This window comes from Sciurus carolinensis, chromosome 9, assembly GCF_902686445.1.
Source record: "Sciurus carolinensis chromosome 9, mSciCar1.2, whole genome shotgun sequence".
Lineage (NCBI taxonomy): Eukaryota > Metazoa > Chordata > Mammalia > Rodentia > Sciuridae > Sciurus > Sciurus carolinensis.
In genome coordinates this window covers 139291197-139300816 of record NC_062221.1, presented here as the reverse complement: position 1 = coordinate 139300816, position 9620 = coordinate 139291197, and the positions used below count along the sequence as shown (strand labels likewise).

The 9620-nt window shown below is 58.1% G+C and overlaps 1 protein-coding gene across 1 annotated transcript; it reads left to right on the top strand.

The window, feature by feature from the left end:
- The first annotated feature begins 278 nt into the window (after positions 1 to 278).
- On the top strand, positions 279 to 4057 carry Cstb (cystatin B). The gene is made up of 3 exons (XM_047563249.1): positions 279 to 434; positions 3372 to 3473; positions 3673 to 4057. The coding sequence occupies exons 1-3, from the start codon at positions 369 to 371 to the stop codon at positions 3799 to 3801; spliced, it is 297 nt and encodes a 98-aa protein (XP_047419205.1). The 5' UTR covers positions 279 to 368; the 3' UTR covers positions 3802 to 4057.
- The last annotated feature ends 5563 nt before the right edge of the window (positions 4058 to 9620 follow it).

Below are 9620 nucleotides of genomic sequence, written 5' to 3'. Positions count from 1 at the left end.
CGCGGGGCCGCGCCCGCCCGCTCCTCTAGCGCAGCCGGCCGCGCCCCCGCCGGGTCCTCGTGACTCGGTCACCTGGAGGACGACACCAACTCAGAGGGGGGACGCTCCTTCGAGGACCCGGGCCTCGGGTCCGGAGCCCGAGTCCGAGCCCGCGCGCGCGTGCGTGTGTGCGCGTGCGCGCCCCCGGGAGACCCCTGCCCGCGTCCGCTCCCTTACCCCACGTTGACTGCCCCCGCGCTTTGGTTCCTCCCGGTCACGTGGTCGCCGCGCCTACCCGGGAGCTGGGCGGACGCAGGGTCCACTCAGCGCTGCCCGCCCGTCCCGAGCTGTCACTTGGCCATCCGCTCCGTCCCGACCTCGCCGCCAGCATGATGTGCGGGGCGCCCAGCGCCACGCAGCCGGCCACGGCCGAGACGCAGGACATCGCCGACCAGGTGCGGCGGCGGCCCGGGCGGCGGGAAAGGGGGCGACCTGGGGAGGTCCTGGGCGCGGGAGCCGGGCCTCCGCGGGGCTGCCGCGGGGCTGCCGAATGGGAGGCGCGAGCCCGGGGACCACGCCGGGTCGGCCTCCGAGCGGTGGCTTGCGGTCGGGCGCCGGGAGGCCGAGGGTGTTTCTCTAGCACCGTTAAAAGCTAAGTTTATGATTTTCTCCAAATAAAAAGTCAGAAAGCAAAATAGAACCCGGGCTGCCTTGCCCGCAGCCCCTGGCAGCTGCTTCACCTCTTTCCCCATCTGAAAATGGTACCATTTTCCCCAGCACCTGCCCTGGGGACGGTTCCCCCTCGCTGTTCAATAGGGTCGGGATCCTCAGGAGCAGGACAGGTTCGGTTTTGAGTAAGAGAGGAAAAGTCGAACTTCTTCATCCTTTAACTGCCTGGCTGCCGCCTCCTCAGCCGGCTGCCAGGTGATTGGCTCTCCATGTCACTGCCTTGGTGGCCTGGGCCATCTGACTGCAGTAAGGGTGGTGAGTCAGTCCAGAGACCTTGAAAATGAGGAATTTGCCCAGAACGCACTTGCCAGCCCCTGCGAGCCACCCTGGAGAAGCTCCCAGGCAGCCCTCTCAGCGGCCCTCCTTACCAGTTTCCTGGGCGGGACAGATTGGTCATTTGCTCTTCCTCAGCCGGGCAGAGGCGTGGCTGTCTCATGGGGAAGTGCAAGTTAGCAGTGGCTCTGCTACCAGGGAAATTTTCTGGCCATGTTCTCCTGGGTGGCTCAGGAAAGGCGAGGAGGGGTGGGCACCTGCCCAGCCCCTCCTGGTGCTCCTCTTCGTGGGTTGTCATCACAGCGCTCGCTCTGTGGCTGCTTCCTGTTGCTCCCTGTTGTGGGTGAGAACAGAGATCGGAGACTGGCCCTAGGTTAGGAGGAGATAGAACCCTACATTTGACACCAGATGCATGGAGTCTCCCCCCGTCCAGAGGGACCCCATGCCTCACCATGCCTGGCCCCACCCAATCCCCTGAAGGTTGGTAACTGACCTGTGGCCTTGCGGAAAGCCCAGCCTGTCTCGCTCATGTCAACAGGACCAGGAAGCTGGCCTCCAGCAGGCAGGGACTGGCCTGACCCAGGGCCTCCCCAGGGCCTCCCCACCTGCGTTTGGGTTTGCTCACTGTTCGTGCCCATTTGCATGCCACTGCTCCTGAGGTGGGCAGGGGGGCAGCTTTATCTTCTCAGCCCCTGGCTGGTTTGTTGGACAAGTGACAGCTGGGACTTGTCACTATGTCCCCGCAGGTGCAGCACAGTGCCTCCATCAGAGATTTGTCTTCCCTATATATGGGGGTCCCCATCAGGGACCTTCCCTGGAAGTGCTGTCAGGTGACAGCCTGGGTCAGATTGCCCAGCCCCTTCATCTCCCAGCTAGCTGGCTGCCTCCCACTTGCTTTGTTAGATAGAACCCCTAAACCTCCAGGACCAGCCTGGTCTCTCTGCAGAGTGAGGTTCCCCCAGTGCCACCAGCCTGCACGGATGCATCCACAGAGCTTTGGCCGTCTGGTGTTTTTTGTTTTGGGGTGCTGGGGCTAGAGCACCTCCTGTGTGCCAGGCAAGCGTTTGCCTTCTGTTGTTATCCATGTTGATTTTTTTATCCTTTGAGAGAGGGTCTCCTCTCCTTTGAGGCACTGGCCTCAAACTCCTGGGCTGAAGCAGTCTCCCGGCCTCAGCCTCCTGAGTGGCTGGGACCTCAGATGTGCACCACCACACCTGGCCACATGCTTAAACTTACATTAGGCATGAACGTGATGGTTTCTGTAAATTATTTTTTTGCTTTTCTTTGCAGTGCTAGTGGTAGAGCCCAGGGCCGTGCATGTGCTATGCAAGTGCTCTATCACTGAGCTGTCACTCGGCTCTGTGAGAGTGTTTTTTAAAACCAAACTTGCTCTTTATTTCCACCATAAAGATTATCAGCTCCTGGGATGTTGGTTTTTGGGGGGCTGGGGCCTTGTCCTAAGCAAGCACTCTACACGAGCCACACCCCTAGCCTCTGAAAGGCCACGTCCCCAGGAAACAGTCAAATCAAAAGCATGTTTACTATTTAGCTTATTGGCATAGCTAATATCCTAAAGCTCCACACCCTCAAGAAGCCACTCAAGATACAGGTGAAGTGCTGGTCACCTGCTGTGTTAGCTGTGGCAAGGGTTAGGCATGGCCCTGAGTGCCCACAGAAGGATGCCAAAAGAACTAAGGCATGTCTGTGAAGTGGAAGCTTAAATTTAAAAATCAGAGATCTCAGTTAATTGAAAAGATGTAGTTTTAAAAAATTAGGGCTGGGGGTATAACTCAGGGGTTCCTTGTGTGCTTAGCATTCTGAAGACCCTGGGTCCCATCCCCAGCACCAAATAAATAAAAGATGAATAGGGATTAGTTAAAAATGATATACAGCGGGGCATGATGACACATGCCTATAATCCCAGTGACTGGGGAGGCTGAGGCAGGAGGATCGCAAGTTCACGGCCAGCCTCAGTAATCTAGTGAGTCCCTAAGCAACTTAGTGAGACCCTGTCTCAAAAAATAAAAAGGGGTGGGGATGTGACTCAGTGGTTAAGCATCTCTGGGTTCAATCCCTAGTTAAAAAAAAAAAAAAAGGTATAGTCTTTGAAATGAACTGTATGCATGTTAAGTGAAAAAAAAAGGGTATGAACTTGGACAGTGCTGTAATAAAGGCACTAAAATGTCCTGCGGCCACACAGGAAAGGGCACATGCCATTGTGAGTAGTATCAAGAAACTGGTAACTGATGAGGAGTCGCTTTTTCCACTTCGTCACTGGGGCTGACCCTTACGGTGTCCCTCGGGTGTGAGGCACAGTTGTGTTGGGGGCTGGGCTGGAATCCTGTTTGTGGGGAGCCACTGAGTCCCTCCTGTTCTCGCCCCACCCCTAGGTGAAGTCCCAGCTTGAAGAGAAAGAAAACCAGAAGTTTCCTGTTTTCAAGGCTGTGTCCTACAAGAGCCAGGTGGTGGCAGGAACCAACTACTTCATCAAGGTGGGCGCCGGGCCCGGTGCTGCGGGGGCCCAGGACCGTGGGTGCTTAGGCAAGCACCGCCCTCTGCGTGTGGGTGTGGGGTGTGGGGTGTGCACCAGCCTCTCCGGACAGGGATGCAGAAGGGGTGCGGGCTCCTGCCCTTGGAGGAGGAGATGGAGCCCCGGGGCTGCACCCGGCCCTCACGGGACTGTCCCCACAGGTCGACGTTGGAGGTGAAAACTTCGTGCACTTGAGGGTGTTCAGGAGCCTCCCTCACGAGAACAAGCCCTTGACCCTGTCTGCCTACCAGACCAACAAGGCCAAGCACGATGAGCTGACCTATTTCTAGTCCTCCTTTGTCCCCACGACGGATCCTGCAGGATTCTGCTGTCTACGGCATGTCTTTGGGACCACAGAACGAATGTCATCTCTGCGCTGTACCCCCTGTGGCACAGGGCACGGGGGGCAGTAGGAAGCAGCTCCTCCTACGTGGTGGTCTGATGTCATTGTATTAGTATTTTTCCTGTCTGATGTATGATCTTGGTTATTTTCAAAGAGAGCCACACATGGTCTATCTTTAAATATATTTTAATGTCTTTATCAAGCTCTTTTGTTTTGGATGTTCTTCATCTGAAACCTTAATCAGTCTAGAGGTGGCCCAGGGGGAGAGGAACCTGTGTTCCTGAAGTCCTCAGAGCTGAAGGACCCGGCTGGAGGAGCCCCAGGGCAGGATGCCTAGCCACAGTCAGGGCACTGGGCAGGAGCCCGGGTTCTCTGCAGGCTCTGGAAGTGGCCCTACAGGTGCGGTCACTGTGGCTCTAGGCTCTTCCTAGGCATTCTCTGAAATAAAGGTCTGTGTGCCCAGTTCTAGACCTTGGCTCTGGGTCTGCTGGGACACGCTCACACTGGACACAGGTAGAGGTATGCAGAAGAGGCAGCAGCACCCAGGGTGACAGACACCGCGCAGCTGAGCCAGGTAGAGCAGCAGGGAGGGAAACCCCTGGAGCTCGCCACGGCAAGGGCGGTGTCAGAGAGCGTGCTTTACAACGCTGTCTGGTTTCCTACTGAGGCTGCTTCCTGCTGGGACATGAAGTGGTTTGGCCCCTGGGGTTTTGCAGCACAGGGTGTCAGGACAGAGACGGTGGCCACGCCTGTGATCCCAGTGACTCCGAGGCTGAGGCAGGAAGATCACAAGTTCAAGGCCAGCCTGGGCAACTTAGCCAGACCCTGTCTCAAGTTAAGAAATAGAAAGGGCTGGGGGTGTAGCTCAGTAGTACAGCACCCCTGCATTCACTCCCCAGTACCCCCACAGAAAAAGGAAAAGCTGGGCCACATTTCTCTGGGGTCATTCTAAGATCCTGAGGGCTTCTGACTTGCACCTGCTTCTGGGGCTTGTGGCATGTGGGTCAGGTCTGCAGCTGCAGGACCCTGGTTGTCCAGGCCATGGGGTGATGAAGCCCAATAAGGGACTTTTGGTGAGCAATGGGCAGGGTGTCCCATTCTCTGCAGGAACTCAGAACACGCTGAGGGCTACTGTGCCGCTGGTGGAGTGCTGGCCTACTGGCATGCGCGAGGCCCTGGGTTCCACCCCCTGCACTGCAAAAAATAAAAGTAAATAAACCCATGACCCGCAAACCAGAATCACACACCTTCGCACGAGATGAAGCCCTGATAAATTTCCTGCCTGTCATGTCCAGTGGAAGGCAGGTGCAACAAATGGCATTTAGGGTCTGAGAAGGGGCCAGCCGCCTATCCTCACCAAGAAGGGAGCAAGAATCGCAGGAAGAGGGACTGGGCAGCCACTGTGGGCCACAGTAGGAGCAGCTGGGCTTAGGGTAGAAGCCTGAGGGAGCAGGACGGGCCAGTGCCTCTGCAGAGGGATGGGACTGCGACTGAGACTTGTCTACATCCAGGGCTGAGGGAGGAGCTGCCCTGCAGCTGTTGCCCACCCCAGCTTGTGCCTCATGATGCACCAGGAGAACGGCTGGGAAGTCTGCTAGTTTCTTCCGCCCGCTTGGAACTGAGGTCATGTGGCTGGGCATACTGTGGGCTCTTCCAGTGACTGCCCTCTGGGGTGGGGGGACTGTCCACACAGCCTGGGGAAGAGGTCTCAGATGCAAATGAGGGACAGGGTGTGGCAGGCGACTGGGTCTCCTTGTTGCCCACACTGGCCTCAAACTCCCGGGCTGAAGCAGTCTCCCGGCCTCAGCCTCCTGAGTGGCTGGGACCTCAGATGTGCACCACCACACCTGGCCACATGCTTAAACTTACATTAGGCATGAACGTGATGGTTTCTGTAAATTATTTTTTTGCTTTCCTTTGCAGTGCTAGCGGTAGAGCCCAGGGCCGTGCATGTGCTACGCAAGTGCTCTATCACTGAGCTGCCCCTCTTAGAGTGCTTTTTAAAACCAAACTTGCTCTTTATTTCCACCATAAAGATTATCAGCTCCTGGGATGTTGGTTTTTGGGGGCTGGGAACGGGGGCTGGAATGACAACAGGTGAGTCCTGCCTCTCCTCAGGAGGCTGCAGTCCAGCCGACTGGCTCAGCAGAGGGAGCCTGTCCCTTCTGCCAGCCCTCCTGCCTCCATTCTTCCCTACGGAGTGCTCATCCACGCGCCCGCAAGGATCAAGTAATCGAAGAGCAGAGATGCCAAGGTCACCTGGTCACTAGTCCAGCACGCTGACACTAGTTGGCTGTAGGCCTGAACTTTGGGATCTTCCAGAAGAGGACTACAGCCAGCTAGGAAGTGGGGTGGCTTCAGGGTATGCACTCCAGGGATGGAGATGTCCCTGAGAGGTTTCTGGATACTGGCACGGGACTTCCCGGGAGGCAGGCTAGGGGATTGGCCAGGTGGCACCCACAGAAGCCCTGACATGCCCAGTCAGGGTCATGTCTGCAGATGTGGCTTTGCCAGCAGCCAGTTGTGAAGTCCCAGCTAGGAGGTCCCAGCCGAGAGCTCCTGGTGTACCTGAGTCAGGAAGGCTTCGCCCCAGGGCCTTGGTGCTCACAGGACCAGTGGAGGTCCTGGGGCTTGCAGCCTGGCCAACTGGCTTTGCTAGGGCATGGCAGGTCTGGGTTGGGCTTCTGTCTTGTCCTGGCGGATGTCAGAATCACCAAAGGAGCTTTGGGAACCTGTTCTGTTCTGGGGGCTGAGAGCTGCTGTGGACAAAGCGGATGGGTGGTTCTATGGTGGCCCTGAGGGTGAGCTGCAGGAACCACCAGGACTCAAAGCAGGGAGGGAGTCACACCTGGCAGCAGAGGTGGGGTGGCTAAGCGGGTGGGGAGGGCATGGCCCCCTCATTTGCTTTAGCTATGGGCACATCTGGGCCTCCAAGAGCCCAAGAACAGATCCCTTAGCAGGGGGTCCTGGCCTGAACATCCAACTACGAGCAGATGGGCCCTCCTGGGTGCCATGAGCAAATGCCAAAGACCACGTGGGCCAAGCAAGATTGCTCTCCAGAGGCGAGGTCCAAGACCCAGGGCCAGGCTCCTGCCCAGGACCCTGGGCTGCATCTCATGGTGTCTAGTGCTGCCTGCCGTCCTCCAGTTGCCTGTTTGCATGTTGGCTTCCATGTGTCCAGGTTTCCCTCTTTAGGGACACAGTCACTGGAGGAGGGTCCACACGACTCCAGTGACCTAACAACTCTCACCCTACTTCCAAAGGTCGCCTTCATGGGAACAGGGTGTTAGGATGGTTCATACCTTGGGGGACTCTTGTCACTAAGTCCCAGGTGAGCATCTGTATCCACAGGCACCCCCTCTGGTGGATGCACGGCACCTGTCCCCACCAGGCACTGCTTGCTGCTGGCACCTAACGGCTGGTCCTGCACAGGTCTGCTGGGGCCTGAGAGTGTGGCTCTAGAGCACCCAGGGCTTGGAGGCAGATCAGAGAACAAGTGCCAGCCCAGGCCCTGCCTCAATCCTGCTAGCAGTGGGGAGCACTGCCGCTGGAGCACAGGGCACCTGGAGGTCGGGACTGGCTGCACAACCTTGTCCAGGGTCCCAGTCCTGGATGCAGGGCCCACTGTCCCACAGGGACTGTCCTTCGGAAGTTCCTGTTGTCTTAGCTGTCCGGGGCTGCAGAGCCAGACTGCAGTCACACAGCCACCTCCTTATTAGGACCCCAGACATGTAGATCCTGGGCGGCACGATCGCACCTTACTCATCTAACTCCATTCACAGAGCACGTTTCCAACCATGTCAGATTCTGAGGCTCAGGGATAGCCCTGGACTTGAGGCACACCTGTCCAGGCCTAAGTTGGGAGTCCCTTTCAGCAGAGGTACCTACACCCAGCCCCTGACTCTGCACTGGTATGGCCTGCCAGTATGGCATGTGAATGACATCTCAAAAGCTGGCGACCAAAGGGAGCAGGCGGAGGGGCCAGTCCCTCTGTCCACCATGGCACCCTGAGCTGAACAAGAGGGTCTTGAAGGAGGTCCTTCTGGGGTGGAAGGTGGGTGATGGGAAGCCAGCTGGGTGCTCATGGGCATGAACAGGCACAAAGGGCTCTGACCCCAAGGGGCAGTGCTATGGCCAGACCCTGCCAGCAGGGTCACCAGAGAGGACCCTCTGCAGCCTGCTCATCACACCCTGGGCACCTTCTCCGTCACTTCCCCTTCCTGTCCTTGCTCTGGCAGACCGGGGTGGCCCCTCATGCCACTTTGGCTGAACCCTCTGACCCAGGCCTGGAAACTCTTAGTCATGTGACTCTGGGGTGAACTGAGTGAAGGTCAGTCTCCCCCAGCCCACCAGCAGGGCCCCCATGGAGTCTTCACAGTGGCTGAGATCTAGGCGCAAGAGTGATCCTCTGCGGATGCCTGGTTCAGACATTCAGAGGAGGAAAGGGGTCCACGTCAGGACGCGCCCCCACCTGTGGTGGGACGCCATCCGTTGGATGACGGCCCAAGGTGCCCATGTCCTCATCCAGGGACCTGTGAGAATGGCGTCCTCCCTGGCAAAGAGGCTTTGCTGGGGGGATTCAACCAAGGGTCTGAGACAGAAGACAGGCCTGGGTTATCTGGGTGGCCCAGTGTCATCACGGGGTCCTTACAAGAGGGTCTGAGTCCCTGTGTGTCTGGCCTTGAAGACAGAGGAGGGGCCCATCCAGGGAGTCCAGATGCTGGGAAAGGCAGGAGGTGACCCTCCAGGGCCTCCAGAAGGAACCAGCCCTGTACCCCACTTTTTAGACTTGCGGCCTGTGGAACCTTAGAATGGATTTATGCTCACTTGTGGAAATTCGTCAGGACCACCACAGCACACCTGACCGCAGACCGTGGCTCCAGGCCAGGACCTGCCAGGCGCCCAGTAGCAGTAACTGGAAGTGGGCTGGGTGTGCGGCAGGGGAACTGTGGACCCCGCCACTGAGGCAGGAAGTGCCCCGACTTGGCCACCTGGCTGCTCCTGCACAGTCCTCACATCTGGCGTCCTCAATGTCAATGGGTGGCCAAAGGCCCCTGGGGTCCTCTCCCCCAGCCTTCCCCTTGCTGACGTGTCACACACAAAGGCACAGGCATCATGGGATCACAGTGCCCAGCAGGCCGACAGCAGGCAATGTCACCATCTAAACGTGAAGGAGCCGAGGAGCTGGGCCAATGCCCGTTGGCCCTCAGGATCCTGCAGGGAGGGGCTGGGAAAGGACCCCCACCTCTTCCTCACCCCTGAACCCCCAGCTCCTGGTAAATCCTGCAGGGAGTCTGAGGGCCCAGTGCCCACTGGCTGGAGCATGCCAGCCCCCAAGAGAACAGCGCGCAGAATGGGGCAGCTGGGTCCTCAGGTTGGGCAGGACATGGCCTTTCCCTCATGAGGTAGATCTTCAAGGAACTAGACACCACCCCTGGGCGGCGGTGACCAGGCCAGCGGGCTGGGTGACCCCAGTGAGAGCCTGCTTGGCCAGCGGGCAACTTGGCTTTAAGCAGGGCACAGTAATCAATCAAGGGCGTCCCCAGGGGCGCGTTCATCACACGTGCACACGACTGCCATGAAAATATTTATTTGTGGACGATCACATAAGCCAACAGGACCAGCACGGAACGGACCCGGCCCAGGGCACTGTGGGCCTTCATGTTACTAACACACCAACACGGACAGTAAGCAGGGTGGGGCTCCGGCTAATGAGACCCCTGAGCCCGAGTGTCCCTCCCCCTGCAGCAGGGACTGTGGGGCAAC